This window comes from Melanostigma gelatinosum (assembly GCF_949748355.1).
Source record: "Melanostigma gelatinosum genome assembly, chromosome: 18".
NCBI classification, from domain to species: Eukaryota; Metazoa; Chordata; class Actinopteri; order Perciformes; family Zoarcidae; genus Melanostigma; species Melanostigma gelatinosum.
In genome coordinates this window covers 19618975-19637681 of record NC_136651.1, presented here as the reverse complement: position 1 = coordinate 19637681, position 18707 = coordinate 19618975, and the positions used below count along the sequence as shown (strand labels likewise).

The following is an 18707-nucleotide window of genomic DNA, read 5'->3' as shown; positions in this document are numbered from 1 at the left end:
ATCCACTTCGTTCTCTCTAGGCACTTGCTCAGTCCAGTGTGCTGTGTGGAAGGTGGACCTCCTCCAGGCTTCCCTCCACTGGGTTAAAGAGGGTCTGTCGTGGTGGAATTGAGTTTCTGAGACCATCCAGGCCGCCTGCCAATCAGAAACTGACCTAGCATACCTCCTCTGTGCAGGTGAATTGCCAGGATGGTGCGAAGCCACACTAGACCTTACTTGGCTGGTTTGTGCCCTGTCCTGCCTCGAGAACCTCCATTATTCTGCCCAACTGCGCCCCAGTTGGCCCATTCTTAGGTAATTCCACAGGTGTAAAGTGTTCCTGGTCCCTTGCACGATCTACCCGGATTTGTGTTGTGGTGGACCAACCCTGCTGCCAAGCTTCAGTCTCCTGATGCAGAGACTGACAGGTGAATTTCCACGAGTCCTTCCATTCTGAGGCAGTAGGGTTCATGTCTCCTCCCCTCTCAGATGCCCTGAAAGGCCTCGATGGGTCAGGCCTCATTCTTCTTCTCTCCATTCTCATTCTGTGTTTCAGTGTCTTCCAGGAGTCCTTCCATTCTGAGACTGACAAGACATTTTCCAGGTGTCTCAGATGATTCAGCTGAGATTGGGTCAATTTTCTCTTTGGGCGATAGATCACATAATGTTTCAGTTGCTCAAAGCATGAGTCTACTTTCTCTGATGTTGAATAATGCGTCTGTTGGTTGCTCTCTACCTTCTGAGCATCTGAAGCAGTCTCCCTCCTTGGTGGCAAGACCTTCAGGACTTTCTCTAATTCATCACATGGTTTCGAGTTGTTTTTGGTCACCTGCCAAGACTTGCTCCACTCAGTTAGAGCATTAAATGAATTGCAAAGCTGCAAGTATTGATCTCTGCGCTTCTTCTCATGAGACACAAGCATGACTTTGTGGAGATGCAACTCTCTTTGCTGGCTGCAATCATCAAAGGTATCACTGTGATCTTGCCTCAGAGAGGGATCAGAATTGTTGTGGTTGTTGAACACAAACATGGCTGCTCTCCATGAGTTGGCCCACTCTGGATTGTGAGATTTTTAAACTTGAAGCAACTTGCAGCCATGGTGGTTGACAAGCTTCCAACATTCTTCCCACTTGGAGCTCTCTCTATCCTTATCTTTAGCAATATACACATTCATTAGACCATCATTTGAAACAGTACAATGATCCTGCTGACTTTCTGGCTTGGTGGATCTCCATGAGTCGCTCCACTGATGAGCACAAGGCTTCATTGTGGTGCTGAGTTTCCACCAGCAAGGTGAAGAATCCATATTTGGTTCCACTTTCTCCATTTACGGCATCCTCCTTCATATTGTTGTGGTCAGATTTTCTCCAGGACATCTGCCACTCCTCAGTTGCAAGACTCGAGTCTAGCTCTCTTGATTCCACCAACCTATAGTCAGGTTTCTTACAGAGATGAAGGTTGTGAGCAATGTTCCCTCTAATTTTTCATGTGTCTGGGCATACACACAAGCTCCCTGAGCACACTGAGGACCACTGTGAGCAACATCAGATGTGCACGCTGTGGCCACACACCAGTATCACACCTGTTCAAAACCTTGGATCATAGCAAGTTACATGGCTTATTAAAAGAATCAAATTACAGCAGCAATTTTCACTAGTTTACTTTTAATATAAGTGATTTGACAAACTTTAAAGGAAAAAGACAAAAATCTTGTTGTTCATGAGATGTGTAGTATGTTTTATGTGAGAGTCCTGCTTGGCCATGGGAAGAGTCTTGCTTTGGCCTGTGTGAGGTCCTGTTGTGGCCTGTGTGAGGGTCCTGTTCTGGAAGAAATGATACATATACACCTTTCAGACATAACATTTTGTTCACATTAAAACATTCACATTTTGCACAATGACGTGTGCTGTAGCTTGTGATACAGTGTAAATTCCTGTAACTCTGTCTGTAAAATATGTAATTACTCAGTTTTTTATTATCATTTCTACTCCCCATAAATTATCTAGTAGTAACATAATTTAATGATTAATATCCAGTGGTGTATAAAGTACTCAAAAGCTATACTTGAGTAAAAGTAAAGATACCTTACTGGAAAACTACTCAAGTAAAAGTAAAAAGTCACCTCTTAGAATACTACTTGAGTAAAAGTCTTAAAGTATCTGATATTTATTGTACTTAAGTACAAAAGTACTTAAGTATCAAAAGTAATTTTCTGATATTAAATGTACATCATAACCTGAACATTAAATGAACATCATAACCTGTTCATTGAAAGTAAAAGTACAAGTAAATGCTGTTAATAAAAAAGCAAAGGGTTAGAATTGTGAGAATTATGAAGTTTATTCTTTTAAGTGCTGTGGCACCATGACCAAGGACATGGAGCTGTGTTGAACATAATTGGGTTGGCTGTGATCCATCCAGGAGCAACAATGTTAAACATAATATATTGTACATAAGTATACTTTTGCATCTACTATGAACTTATCACCATAATTCTCCGTAAAGCAATATGACACTATGAAGGAGTTGTAACAGTGCGTTTATAAGTCTGCTCATTAGACTAGAGGATATAGAGGACAAATGCATAATATTATGTTCAGCAAAACATATCCACTTGATGCATCAGGTCAGTGGTTTGAGAAAGGACACCTGCCTTGTAAACTCCTGTGGGCCTGATTTGAATACAAAGGTTTTGCTCAAGCTGAATCTGCAATTGGGCGACTGCTACCATCATAACTCCATCTGATCATCCACAACATGACTCAAATATCAAAACATGATCAATACTAAAGTAACAACACAGTCATTACTTGAAACTGAAACATGTCCTGTTCATCTTCAAAAGAAGTTGGTTTTCAAAATTGCGAGAATTCCGTCTCGCTCATCATGGGCTGAAGACTAGTCCTGCGATGCTAAATATCCTTTCACAGGCCGCTGAGGCAGGTAGAGGTGTGTTCAGCGTCACAGACAGCTTGCACACAGCTGCGAAGAATTCCCCGAATGCTGCGCTCTCGCGGCTCCTGTCAATCCGTGTATATAGCTACAGCTAACGTTAGGCAACTAGTGCTGCACAACTGTCAACACTTCCTCAGCTCACTAACTCGCTAGCGATCCACTGGTGTTGGTCTTCGTCACCACCGTCGTTTGTTGCGGGAGTAGCAGGTGCTTCCATTTCTGCTTCCATCATGAAATCAGTCATCGTAGAGTGGAATTATACTCAGGTAGTCGCCCGCTAGCTATAGCATGTAGCATCCTGGGCATCACTGGGAATCAAACACCGCGGCTTTGAGAGCACTTGTTTGCAATTGTGCATTAACGTGATGAACCAATGATTTAACTTGCTGCTAGGACCACTGATTCACCAAACCTGCTTGCTTGCAGTCTGTGTTCCACCACAGTCCCCGACGCTGCTCTCATGATTCATTTTGTTTCTAAAGATAGATTTGATTTTGTAGCGAGTAACGAAGGTTTCAGGGGAAATGTATCGGAGTAAAAGTATCAGTTTTCTTTGCAAAATGTAGTGAAGTAAAAGTAAAAGTAAACATAAATATAAGTAGTAAAGTAAAGTACAGATACCCAAAAAAACTACTTAAGTACAGTAACGAAGTATTTCTACTTCGTTACTATACACCACTGTTAATATCCATAAGTAAAAAATCTTAATAAATGTCACTAGAATATGCACAAATCTGACTTAAATTTTACCTTATTTTTCACGTCTGTCCTTCTCACTTCTCCAATGGTTGTACACTTTGTCCAGGTTGATGGCTTCGTCTGCTTCTTGCTTTGACTTTATGTCGCTGCCCGTTCGTTTCGCCATGATAAGGGGTTAGCATTTGCGTCTCGTAACTCCGCCGCACTGTTGTTAGCTAGCTAACCTGCACGGCGCGAATGGGCAGGGCAATAGTGTCAATGCTATGATTGGCTGCGTAGCGTAAGTGAACCGAATCGTATCATTGGCTGGACACCTGTCACTCACTGAGTTACGTTGCAAAATAGTACAGAAAACAAAATTATTATTATTATTATTATTGGTTTAATTGATTAGATAAGATTAGGACTAATATTAGATATTAATTAATACGTTTATGTTGAATTTTATTTTATGCGCTGCATAGATTTTCTTGTGCGCTGAGAATGTGCGAGCAGTGCGCGATTGCTCAAGCGCGCAGCTTAGAGGGAACATTGGTTGTGAGGATCAATTAAGTTAGGTCCATTTAGCCAAGGCTGTCCTCGTTCAGAGTAAGGTTGCTGGGTAGCGAACATCGAGTGTGATCCAGCTTTAGTGCCTTCTACTGGTAACGACAAGGATTTGTTGTACTTCCATGACTTCCACCACATCATAGCAGAAGGTTGAGTCTGGGTGATAAACATGAGTAATTGTAGCCTTTTTAAATTCTTGTCCTGCCCTTTTTTGTCCTTGTAGTTGGGGGCTGGAGTGGGGAAGCCACTGATCTGTCTTTCTGGTCTGCCAAGTGAACCTGGACCTGCGCCACGAGGAAGAGTAGGAGGAACCTGGGGTAACTTGCTCTTCCAGACATTGTTGTTGTCCATCTGATTCTCAGCAGGTTTAATTTTTCTCTCCACCCTTTTGGGTTTTGGTTTTCTGCGCACTCAGAAGCTCGCAGCAGAAATCTCTCTGCGGCCTGCAGCAGACTCTCATCCTTTTGTTTAAACCCTAACACTAGTTTCACAACAGTCACGCTAGCCCACTGACCAATCAAGCCGCACTGTAAGAGCCATATTAGCCTTAATAAGATGTTATCAGTGATTTATGTAAAAACAATGTTGAAGTTGTTATGTTCAAAATTGTTATGTTCAAAGTTTCTCAGACAAAGGAAAAAACCTCCCGCTCTGGTCTCCTTCGTCCGTTAGCAAGCAGGGCCGAAATCAGCTGGTTCAAGTTACAATCAAAAGTATTTAATATCTAACAAAAGCAAATGCAGTTACAAACTGAATCACACTATTAATAGCAAAATATCCCATGGACTAGAGACCTAATATGTCGCACACTACAGTCTGGCGTTTCCCAGTCTAAGCTGCAATGTACTCCACATCAGGTCTGACCTCCTCCGGACAATCACAGTCTTTTGTCTTCCAAGCATCTCTGAAATGTCTCGTATCAGCTCAGTGATTGGCTGAAATCCGATAAGCGCCTCCTGACCTATGACTCGTTCTTCTGGTCAGTCCTCCCTCCTTGAAGCCAGTGGTCGTAATCTGAAATCCCTCTCTTACCTAATTACATTCATCAAATCTTATTCAGTGTTTAATACATTCAGTGACTATACCTTTGGTTTAAAACTTCTACAAGTAAACATATTGTGACATATAATATCCAGCACGAGGAGTGCTTTTAAACATACTAGTAATGCTTCTAAACAGATTTCTCACAAATGCTCCTTTAGCTGCGCTAATGACTACGTCATAGCCAATAGCCCTCAGTTGAGGTTAATCAGTCTGCGGAGCAAGATAGTTTTGTGCCAAGTTATGCACAGAATGAATCTTGTAACTTTATTTTTTGTTGAGTAAACTTTTAAAATGGAGTTAATGCCTCTGAAGGATCATTTCGCGTCAAGCTTATTGCCAATACACAGACTGTAACAGTAGTGGTGGTAATGTGGATTATCAGACGAAGAGAAGATTGCCGCTACACGCACGTTAATGCTGACGTACTTGTAGGCCAGCTTTCAAAGAATACGCCCAACAAACTAAAGATCTGATTGGTTGAAGACTATGACAATCAACAGTATCGTCCCCATTTATTTAAACTACAAAGGGATTCACTTGTAATTCTGAAGGCCTCCGGGCAGATTATTTTACTTGGAGACAGCATAGAGGTGAAATCTCATTGGATAAAAGCTCTCCTTAAAATAAGCTGCACTGGAAGCAACACAATGGAGGAAGACAGTAGCTATGCAATGAGAAAATAAGCTGATGGGGAAAAATATTTAGAATACATGTAGTGTATTTATGAAAAATAAGTAAATTATAAAATAGCTATAACTTTGTGATGCTGTCTAGGCCAGCAGAGAAGGCTTTGCTGGCCATGACGGCCCACCACTGGCATACAGCATAATAGGTTGGAAAATGTGGAACAAATATGGAATGCAGGAGCATGTGGTGTCGCGCTGCATTAAAAGTGATAGCTGGAAGAAGTTTTGTTTTAATCTGTGGGTACATCCCAAGTCTCTTAATTGCATCCTTAGTCCCTCCCACCAGGGATGCATGGAGAGACACAAGGAAACCATGCGAGGAGAGAAGAAAAGAGGAAATAGGTTTTAAGAGAAACGAGACGGCCTTTCCTCAGTTGTGTCACGTGAAGCAACATCTGTTTCTTATGACGGCGGATCAGCTGATCACAGCTGGATCAGCTGTCAGTCATCTTTAACAGCTGGAGAGACTTTTGAGGAGTTTTCTGTTCACATGATCACTGTACTTAATAATAGTAACTAATAATACTAATAACTAATAAAGACGCACAGTTATTATCACTACCAGAGTAGAGGTGTTTTCTCTCAACTGCATTGAGTATTTATACACAGTCTGTGGTATTTATACTGTGTTCTGTGTCCTGTTTATAAGCGCAGGACCGATTTCTACCGGCAGAATGCGTTTGTCATATTTATGAATTATTTGCGTGTGTTTGTTTTGAAATTCCAATTGTGACGTCAATATTAAATAACTCAGAATATGATTATGGTGTTTTTTGAACACTAGAATTAATTTATTAGGCTCAATGTTTCGGGGGAAACTGAAATGATTTAACTCATCAAACCAGACACTCAGGAATGATCAGCCTCACGTAACTGAATGGAAATGATGGAAAAAGCTCTCTCTGACTTTAATTGTATCCATAATAAAAGTTATTGAGATAAATATCAGATCATGAAAAGACAAATCTTTCTGAAGAAAGTTGTTTGTGGTCCTTTTGTTGTTCAGTCTACAATGAACATATTTAAACTAGAGGGTGAATCAGAAAACTAATCAAATATAAAACCTTTAGACTTTAATCTGTGATCTGTTTTCACTCTGGGATGAAACTCCAGTGATGTTGACAAAAATCAGATCAGTCCGATTGGCTGCAGCGTCCAATCACATAACTGATGAACAATGAGGGGGCATGTCAGCCGTTAAAACACTTCCTGGAAGGGTTGTTCTCGTGGGTCCTCGCTCATGGCTCCTCAGAGATCCCTCCTCCATCCTTGATCCTCCGAGCAGAAATAAAAGCTTTGGAACGGCCGTCAATAAGGCGGAGCAGAACAACTTCCTCAAGCGAGGATCGAGGAAATGACAAATAAGAGACTTGAGATGTACGCCTAGTTGCATTTTTTCCAACAAGGAAGCGATCTGACTTTCTGTAAATGCAAGGAGAAACCACAGCTGCTCAGCAGGATGTGTCACATTTCACATCTCCCTTAGATGAAACCAACATCACATAAAAATCAGCACACACCCAAAGAAAAAGTCCTTACTGCCAGTCTATTGATCTCTCATTTCACAGTTCAAGAGGCGTTTTTAGACAGAACAAGACTTCACTCAATCAATGTGACAATGTTTAGATTTATTTTATTTTTGCATGGATTATTATTCTACCATCGATAGGCTCAAACATAAATAAATAGGCAACATGTAAATACATAACTATTTGGTCAGTCTACTATTTTGCAGAACCTTTATAGTCAAACACAATGACAAATAAAAAAAGACCTTTCGCTCATTTACAAAGGTTAACACTATCAATCAAATGCTCTAAACAAACCCACCAAACAAAAATACTTCCTCTTAATTTATTCAAAATGACGAATCTGAATCATATCGTCCTCCGGGATATTTGTTGATAAAGAATAAAAAACTGGTTTTGGCCATGCATGGCCGGTCCTGCTATATAAACAAAGAACATAAAAACTCTGATAACAACACTCACAGAGGGAGAGAGACTTCATTCTCTGCTCAGGTAGACATTACTCCACTATATCTTTATAGTGATGCTATTTCATTGATGCTCTTCATGTCGTATACTGTACGACTTATAGGGAACCTTTAAGGAAGTTAAAGTCCTGGACTTTGTTAGGCAATCCCTGCTGCTATTACAGCATCACACCAATTCACAGGCTTGTTTTAATCTGGGGAGACTAGCATGAATGCAACTGGGTACGTAACATGCATCATCACAGAATTAGTCTGAATGTGAGTGTTGAACAAAGAAACATGTATTACCATCTTCATGTTCATGAAGCCAAACGTATTGTCCTCCAAACAAGACAGAGGATGCTGTCAGAACTGTAAAATCTCAGGAGCAACCATGAGATGGATTTCATGCTTTACATGCAATTTACAAGGCACAAGAGTTCAATTCTCTTTCTAGATTTTGCCTGTCTTTTGTGGTTCACAAACAGTCAGGAGACATGCGAGCGACAGTTGACCCGCCCATGCAGCACATCACAAAATGTTTTTTCATATCTTGTCTGTTGATGCATAAAGAATGCAACTGCATGATCGTTGATGTGACAAACACATACCTCCACCTTCCCGTACAGCGTGGCCACAGAAAATGTTACGTTTACCTCCAGGGAGTTTGTCAGAACTGGCGCCTCCCTTCTCAGCAATTCTTTGGCCCATGTTTCTGTTTTTCCAGTAATAGAAGTTGCGCCAAACCCTTTCAGAGAAAGAGGTGAGAAGCCTAACCGACATAGATGATTGGCTGATTCTCGTGCCATCACTTTGTTAAAGCTGGTGCAAGTCTGGTGATTTGATATCACGCGTCTTGGTCTCATTGTCAACGTCACTGAAGGTGCTTTCCAGCCAAGCCAGTGATCACGCAGTATTGTCACAGCGTAAGGAAGCACATTGTCAGCCAGATGAGTGACAACTTTGGTTTGACTCATTTTCTGTATCCACTGTAGCATAAACACAGGGCGGAATTAGCAAGCTAGCTATGTAGCCAGCTGTTAAATGAGTCAAATTTAACAACTTATTCGGTCTACGGCCACAGCATCGGCAGGCACATTAGTACCGCCAGAGAATTCACCGATCACAGCACAAACTAGGCGTAACACTCTTGGGAAACAAAATAGAAGTCGTCTTTGTATTTAATCTCTAATATTTAATTCTACGCCACTTGCACTGGTCATTGCATTGTCACGTGGATATTTTAAATTGTGTCTCCATTATGACACCTCATTGACTTTTGATTGGCATGGCTTTTGTCCTGAAGCAAACTAAAACAAAAAAAAACACCTGCATGTACAATAAACCAATAGATGGCATTTTGGGACTTTTAGGACCTGCCAAGATACTGGACTGCTTCAGCAGATGATGCATGTAAACCTTCAATGTTATGGTCCCAACATTGAATTCAGTTCTTAAGCTCCTTATGTCTATGTGACAAAACACAACGAGAAACATCATGCACGGCAATGAAATAATTAAATTAATTCAATATTTGGAGAGGTAGCTTTTTACATGAATCTATAACTGATCTCTAAATCGAGAATGATTACAGTTCTCTTATACATTTGAATAATTAGTCACAGACACAAAATAGCTGTTGAACATTTGAAAAGCTGCAGGGACCAAGAAAGGAGTGAATAAAACTAAGAATTAGGACTTTATTAATATGTATAAATCAAGGCTAGTTATAATAGGAACATTGATTGGGGTCGAATAGTTGGTCATTACAGAATATCTTCATTTTGTGAAATTGTGGAAAATAAGTTACACTGGGAAAGGGAACATTTCAGCTCTGAGATTGACGTTTATTTCACATTCATTTCGACATACTGTAAGTTATACACTGTTTGTACATACAGTTGAAAGCAGGGTTTGATTTGAGAATGCAATCCTAACTAAAGAATCATCTTTAGGTTGACTTCATCCTTCAAAGAGAGATTACATTTAAAAACATGAAACCAAGCAACAAATCAATATGCTGGAAAACCTGGAAGTAGATACTTTGGTGCTTTTTCTGGATAAATAGTTAACTGTTAAAACTGTCCGTGATCAATTTCCCATGACAAGTCAATAACCACCAATTAATTGAGTTGATTACAATCAGTCACAGTTTCTGCAATTTATTTGCATGAAACATGTCTGATAAGAACTGCGAGCCACTGTGTTGGGTTTTACAAAAAGTTAATATCACACCCAGATCTCAACAGAACAATTCATTTCGTTGTTCTGTTTCAGATGAGCAAAAATCTGGACAGAAACTGAGGGTGTTTCCCATCAGACAGCAGGCGTGGTGTTGGATTAGGAGGCTGTGTCGGAGATGTCCAGGTTGTCAGCGTTGTCCTGATAGGCAGCAGCCAGTATGGCTTGAAACAGAATGACTCTCTGTAGCAGGTCATCCATGAAGGAGAAGTTGTAAACCTGTTGGCCTGTTGTGTCTCCGTCCTTCCTCTCCTCCTTCAGAGTCCGCTCCGCTTCCTCATACATTTCATCACTGAAGTGCTGTCCTCCATTTGCCACCACCATCTCATCGATATTCTTGATCAGCTTAACCACTTGACTCCTTTTCCACTTGTTCTTGTTGTTGAAGACAAGGTACCGGTTACCACATCTGTTTATCACCTCTTTAAGTTTCGGGTGGCCGTTTTGCACATACTCCCTAATGGTTCTGGGCTTCAGCTCATCACCACGCGTGAACAGAACGATCATGTACTTGGACGCCTCGGGTCCGAAGAGTTTCTCCAGGGCTTCCACGCAGTTCTCTTCTTCTTTGGTGAACCTGCCGATCTGGATGACCAGCAGGAAGGCGTGAGGGCCGGGAGTGGACACCTGGATGCATTTTGCAATCTCTTTCTTTATGCTCTCTGCAGTTTTAGACGTATCCATGATCCCAGGCGTATCGACCACGTGGATCTCTCTGCCACCTAATGCCCGTTCTGGCTTGCAGGTCCCCGTCACAGACTTCGTACTCGCCGCAGAGTGGAAAACATTTCTACCAACGATGGTGTTACCGACTGCACTCTTTCCAACTCCAGTTTTCCCAATCATCACAATCCTCAGTGGAGAACCTGGAAATAGTAATATATTACACAGAGTAAAACCCATCACATCAACCCATCACGCCAACCCATCACGTCAACCCCTCACGTAAACCCATCACATCAACCCATCACATCAACCATCACGTCAACCCATCACGTAAACCCATCACATCAACCCATCACATCAACCATCACGTCAACCCATCACATCAACCCATCACATCAACCATCACGTCAACCATCACGTCAACCCATCACGTAAACCCATCACATCAACCCATCACATCAACCATCACGTCAACCCATCACATCAACCCATCACATCAACCATCACATCAACCATCACGTCAACCCATCACGTAAACCCATCACATCAACCCATCACATCAACCCAACACACCAACCCCTCACATCAACCCATCACATAAACCCCTCACATAAACCCATCACATCAACCCATCACATCAACCCGACACACCAACCCCTCACATCAACCCATCACATAAACCCATCACGCAAACCCATCACATCAACCCATCACATCAACCCAACACACCAACCCATCACATAAACCCATCACGCAAACCCCTCACATAAACCCATCACGCAAACCCATCACGCAAACCCATCACGTAAACCCATCACGTAAAACCCATCACGTAAACCCATCACGCAAACCCATCACGCAAACCCATCACGTAAACCCATCACGTAAACCCATCACGTAAACCCATCACGCAAACCCATCACGCAAACCCATCACGTAAACCCATCACGTAAACCCATCACGTAAACCCATCACGTAAACCCATCACGTAAACCCATCACGCAAACCCATCACGCAAACCCATCACGTAAACCCATCACGTAAACCCATCACGTAAACCCATCACGTAAACCCATCACATAAACCCATCACATAATTAGTACAAGTGTTAGGTGCAATATGCTGAAAGGAGCTTAAGAAGATCGTAACACTGCACCTTGAGGGATCGAGGAGTTTACACCCATCTTTGTCTGTCCTGGACTTTTTGTAAAATGAGGAGGCAGAGCTCAGTATTATTGTGAAGCCACTTTCAGCTCTCCGCCCACTGGGTGGATCAACCTACCGGTATATCAGTGTGTTTCAGTCTGACACACTCCAAAGCTGATCCAGAGACTACTGTGATACCTCCCTGCTGACTGATCTCTACCGAGCAGCTAAAATGAGTTCTAAAGGAGATCCACCACGTAAGTGATGCTTGTGTATTTTTTTTCAAGTGTGTGTGTGTGTGGGGAGGGGGGGGGGGGCATTACATGCTCCTACCTTAAACCCCTGACATATTGAAAAATTGCAACAAAATGATTTGAAGAAATATTTTTGTTTTGCATCTGGAGTTGCTAATGTATATTCAAATTCAAAAACACCATCAATCTGGTGCACTTTGAGAGCGAACTTTAGAGGCTCTACATATGAACGTATGAAAAACGTTGTGTTCCTGTAAACAATGTTGTGCTTTTATTTTATCAGTAACAAAGTACATTTACTCAAGTACTGTACTTAAGTACAATTTTGAGGTACTAGCCTACTTAACTTGACTATTTCTATTTTATGTAACTTTATACGACTAGTTCATTACATCTCAGAGTGAAAATTTGTACTTTTAACTTCATAAATAAATGTGACAAAATGAGTTACTCGTGACGCTACTTTGCAAATTCAGATTCTTAATACAAAATATAAATCAACTAATAAACTATGATGTATTAAGTAGTATATGATTATTAAAGTACTTAAAATGAGCTTATTACATTACAGTATTCCCTGCAGACGCTTTTATCCAAAGCGACTTACAATTCAGATTCTATTACATTCATACACCGTAGGCACAGCTACGGGAGCAATTTTGTGGTTAGCCCCGTTAAGTGTCTTGCTCAAGGACACATCGATATGCGACGAGCGGTGCCGGAGCCAGGGATCGAACCGCCGATCGAAGGACAGCCCTGCTCTCCACTTAGCCACAGTTGCCCGCCCATCTTTACCAGCTGCAACATTAACCCATAAGAACCCAAACCTATTTTTCCATAAAGGAAAATTAAAGGCGATATAAAACAGACGAAATGGACCAGATGGAACACATTTCTGACGATATTTTCTAAATACTATCCTTTAGTGCCAAAAATCTGAAATGTTACATTTATGTCACATTGGGCGTTTAAGTATAGATGTTTTTGTCATTTTAAAACCAATCAATTTGGCCTATATTTGCTTGGTAACAAATCTGTGCTTTTTTATTTGCATTTCCACAACACATCAAAATCATAACTTTTATTAGATTTGACCAAAAAATATTTTTCAGATTTGTTTTACAACACAAAATAGTTTCCTCCTTGGATGATCTTCCTGAACACTGTACTGTTCATTCTAATCCATACTGCAAAAAGAATAATGCAATTACTTTGAAATAGGACCAAAATTGGATAGTTAAGTTTAGTTTGTTTGTGTGTTTTATTTGCTGATATGTACATTTTTCTTTCATAATTTCATAATTCTTCCATAATTCATTGGACGAATAATTTAATCATTCTGACTTTTGTTTTGTTTTCGATGTCTTTTGAATTCAACAAAAGAACATATTTTAATTAAAAATAATTGTTTAAAGTTTAAAGTGATATTTTTCTATAACTTTTTAGACATAAATTAGTTAATAAACATGGTGAGAACAGTTCAGGTGTAATGTAGGACATGTTATCAAATCATTAGAATTGTTAAATGTGTTGAAACCTTTAACAACAAAAACAATCTTTTTGAAATAAGCTAATTCTGCTAAATGTGCTGACCAGCCAGGCAGCCATTTTGGAAGTGATGTCATTGGTACCCAAATTAACTGTCACATGACTTCACCAGGATGTTCCGTATGTGTTACTGCATCAATAATTATAATCCAATGATAAATATATTATTTGAAGTGGGCCATTCTGCATAATGAGTGTACTTTGACTTATTGAACTTTAAGTATATTCTGATGCTTATACTTTTGTACTATTACTAAAGTAACATTTTTAATGACTACTTTTACACTGTAATTCAATCACATTGTGAATGGAGATGACATGGCAAATAAATGTCACACAAAGCGTGGTAAACGAGATGGGCTCCGAGTTTAAAGCCGGGTTGAAGCGTGCACTTAGGACAGTTTCGCCAGAAACGGGGTCCTTCACTCCCCAGAGCGAGATGGAGCACAGCGGGCACAGCGGGCACTGAGTTCACAGCCCCGGGAAGCGGGGTGGTCAGTCACATTAGTCTATATTACTCTGTTGCCAGAGACACAGTGGGGAATACGTCACAGTACAGAAGCTAAAGACACTGTAACTTCCGTTTCACTGAGACTTTATTAAAGGTTACACCATCTTTCCACCAAAGCCAAGTATAGAAATTTTTCTTTGCATTTTCCTGCATTTCCACTAACATATTTAGGCACAAATTGGAAGTCTGTGTAGAACAGGTGGATGGAAAAGCATTCAATGTTTGTTATTCTGCAAACATGGACTCATCTTACACGCCTTCTTCCTCAAAAGGTGCAGCACTAACATCAGTTTGCACACAGCTAATTAGGCAGTCATTTTCTACATTGTTTATGCTGTTAACAAAACACTGTTTGCTTGCTGCCGACAAACAGAAACTGACACACCCCTGTAGTGCACGAGAGTACATTATTTCCAGATTGTGAATTAAAACCTTTACTGTTGTGTTTGTCTCTACAGCATATGCTCCAAAGAAATTCATCGTTGCTCTGTTTGGAAAGAGGGTCCCGTTAAAGAGCGCCATTGGAAAAATGATCCTCCATCGTGATAGTGCTTTTAACGAAGTGTCCAACAATGTCGTCGCGGAAACCAATGAAAGATTCAAAGTCGTCAATACCCCTGACTTCTTCAACGATTGTCTGAACCACGACCAGATGATGATTGACTTCATGACACATTCTGTTCCTGGCCCTGATCTGTTCATACTGGCCATAGATTCAGAAAACTCACAAGAGGAAAAAGTCCAGGCTCAAGTCATTGAACTTCAGAAAACCTTTGGTGAAAATATCACAGCACACTTGCTCATCATGTTACAGGACATTGAACACTACCTTTCACTGAAACAACGTTTCGGCAACCGCTTGGTAGTCGCCAATGAACATGTGGACAAAGTCTGTTTGGATTACTGTTCAGACACAGTGTCATTCCAGTATGACTACAAAAACTACAGTGAACATGTAGTGATGAGTAGAAAGACAGCCTTTGAGAAGACAAGGTAGGATCATCATTACTACATAACAGTTCTGCCCTGGGGGAACTGGGGAATTTTCCAAGAATACACATATTGTGTATTTTGTCAATCAACTAATCACCCTAAATACGTGGTCAGTGTTACATCTTTGTTTAAATTGTTCACAATTTATTGCCCATTCAAGTAGGAGAAATTAATTAACCCTTTCATGCATAGAGGTCAATACTTAAAAAACAGAAAAATCATGCTCTAGATTTCCAAAAAGTCAAATTTCAGAAACCGCTATGAAAGACTTGGACGGACACAAAGTAGCCCCAAAGCAGGTTGGGACGTCTCTCTATTGCTATCATCTTGCATCTGGTCTATTTCAGATACGATGTCCATTCACCGTCTGACCATGGGAGAGAAGGTAAATATCTGGTTTCAATTACTTTCTATTGTACTTAGTTGTAAAATGGTTACAGCCCATTATTCTGAAAAAAAACAATATTCCAAAAAATGGCCCATTGTACCGAAAGCTGGAACGGTTTCCGACAGCCCGTTATCCTGAAATTGTTTTGGAGGGAGTTCCAAATTGAAATTCGGTCATCCAACAAGCATTTTCGATAAAGCAAAGTGGCTGCTGTAACGAAAGAAGTGGCTAGTTGGGTGCTTTGGCCTCTGATAGGTATCCATCCTGGAGGCACGTCCAACTAGGAAGAGACCCTTAGGGTAGAACCAGAACACCCTGGTGGGGGACTACATATCCCTTCTGGCCTGGGACCACCTTGGGATCCCAATATGACAAAAACAACTCTGCTACATTTGCTAACTAACTGGAAGAATCTACTTTATTTCACCAACGCTTGTCGTCACAGGACCTTCACAAGAAAAGCCTTGTGTCACAACAGCTAGTGTTGCAGATTTTTCATATTCCGTCTTTTGTTATGAGTATCTAGATGGCTGAAGTAGCAACAGCACACTCCATCAACACCTTGGAATCCCATAGCCATAGGAAAATAGCATGAAACACGAGTCAGAAACTGATGCAACGAATCTGTTGAATGAAATGAGAGGAGAAGCTGCATGTGCTCCTCTCCATATTAAACCTTGACTGCCAAACATTGTATGAAATGTACTTTGCTGTGCCAACCAAGAACAGAGACCCCACATTCTAAAATGTACTTTCAGCTCACTGTCTATGTTTTATAAACTAACGCAGGTTAAAGAGCAACAACTAGCTGTGAGCAAAGTGCCAGGCTTTCTTTAAACTTGTCTTTATTAACAGCAGTATGTCTGTTGCATCCTCACAGGTGCCAACACCATGATTCCGTCCACCTCACGAGATTCCTTTGCTGCAGCAGCACCTGAACATCACATTGGTATGTATGCTTCAAGAGATACAATTTGACACATATATCAAAATATAATAAGATAGAAACTGACAAATGTAATGTCCATCTGTGTTTTGCAGCATCCCTTTGCTAATAAAGTGTAATTTAAGGTCAAAATGCAGAGATATTCAAACACGTAAGGTTATCAGCAGGTTTAAGATCTTTTGATGAAATGATTTTCACAAAAACATGGACATTTTGCTCTAACTGTGTCTTCAAGGTAACGGGGCCTGGTATGCGTCGGACAACATATTTAACATTGTTCTGCTGGGACTAACTGGAACCGGGAAGAGTGCATCAGCGAACACCATCCTGACTGCTGGGAACTCCAAGATAAATTCAAGAAAACTTTTTAAATCTGAGTCAAGCTCCATGCCAATAACTACCCAGTGTGTGGCCAAAATAGTGGAGAAGCCATTCGGGACCAGGGTGAGACTGGTAGACACTCCAGACTTCTTTAACGACGAAGTGAAAGACTCCCAGGCTCAGGTCGATGAGTGTAAGAAGTACTGTCAGCCAGGGCGATGCGCGGTGTTACTCGTGTTGCAGCTTGGCCGGTTCACGGGCAGTGAGAGTGAAATAGTACAAAAGCTGGAGGACAAGCTTGGCTGGAAGATCAGAGAGAACACAATCGTCCTGCTGACCCACGGAGATGACCTGGACCAAAGTCAGCTGGACTTTATAGATGCACATGATGGCCTCAGGAGCATTGTTGAACAGTGCGGCGGTCGTTATCACCTATTCAACAACAAGTCAAAGAACTCTCAGCAAGTTCTAGAGCTCATCGAGAAAATTCCTAATTCAAAGAATATTCTCCCAATGTTTGTCACAAACAAACCTGCTGGGTGCTGTGTACTTTAGCCGAGCTATATGTGCTGATCAGTGCACTCAAAATATGCAAATGACGATAGACACACAACGATTAGCGTAGCATTGTCTGACTCACGATGGACAGTAAAGGATTCAAATCAATTCAGGGCCAGAGATATCGGCTTTTTTTGTTCCACGCATTCTTCCTCCTGGTTAAAACCTGGTGCCCACAATGCAACTCAATTCAGGTGTGTTCTGCTTGTTGCAGCTAACGTAGCCCCGGGGCAATGCCCTCAAGCAAAGATGAGCAGCTTTATACAACTTTTTTCATATACGCAGTACTCCCATAGACCTGTAAACAGACGTTGATGTAGAAGTGTATTATATTATCTTCTTTCTCCAAAGTTCTATCATTTTTATTTGTTAGATTTTAGTATTTTGCATTACATGTACTAATGATCAGAGGAGCTACACCTCCTGGGGATGGTGGCGGTGGGGTCACTGCTGCTACTGCTACTGGTGTGTAAATATTAAACAGCCTGTCTATAGTGAATCTAGAAAATTGTAAAAGCGATTTTTGTTTTGTGTTTTGGCCACCGGATCATTTCTATTATTTGTGTCACTCGAAATAGACGTGCTGGCGTTTACCTCCATGTAGACACAACAACCATGGTCGAAATAACTAATGCTGCTTTGTACATGTTGTGAAAGTCCCAGATTCGTTGGAAAACCAAACACAGTTGTGTTGGGTTCAGAACATCATCCGGAGTTTTATTCAATGTGTCTAGCAAGCCACAAGTCGGTTTACAACAGCCGTAAGGAACAGAAACAAAAGAACCAAAAGAAACAGGTTTTTTCTGTAATTTAATTGCAACAAAGAGATAAAAAGCATGCCGATATAAGAAAAAAATTATGCAAATTTGTAAAAAGTCTGAATTACTGCTTTGACAGGTTTGTCTACAGGACAGCGGATAACATGTTTTTAAGGTAAATCTACTTCCCAGTCCAAACCTTGAAATAGCATTTATTTATTTTAGGTCCTAAAAGTTGTAAAATGCACTAATAGCTGAATCTGGGAGGCTGTATCCAGTTCTCTTTATATTTGTATTAAAAATGGCCTCCACTCTGACCATGCTGCAGCATTGATTCAAATGGGAATGTCAGTTCTACTCCCGTATTATTCCTATGGTTTACCTCTTTGTTTATAGCAGTCTTCTTTGTGTGAAATGATGTGCAATGAGTGTGTGTGTCCTTCAGTGGGTGCAATATACAAACAGAACTGGGACCCACTTGAAAACACAC

General features: G+C 40.8%; 1 protein-coding gene across 1 annotated transcript; it reads right to left on the bottom strand.

The window, feature by feature from the left end:
- Positions 1-9822: 9822 nt before the first annotated feature.
- On the bottom strand, positions 9823-11986 carry LOC306792179 (GTPase IMAP family member 7-like). Its single transcript, XM_079289214.1, has 2 exons — positions 11951-11986; positions 9823-10994 (listed from the first exon to the last, which is right to left on the bottom strand). Exons 1-2 carry the CDS (start codon positions 11976-11978, stop codon positions 10228-10230), a joined length of 795 nt encoding a protein of 264 aa, XP_079145340.1. The 5' UTR covers positions 11979-11986; the 3' UTR covers positions 9823-10227.
- Positions 11987-18707: the final 6721 nt, after the last annotated feature.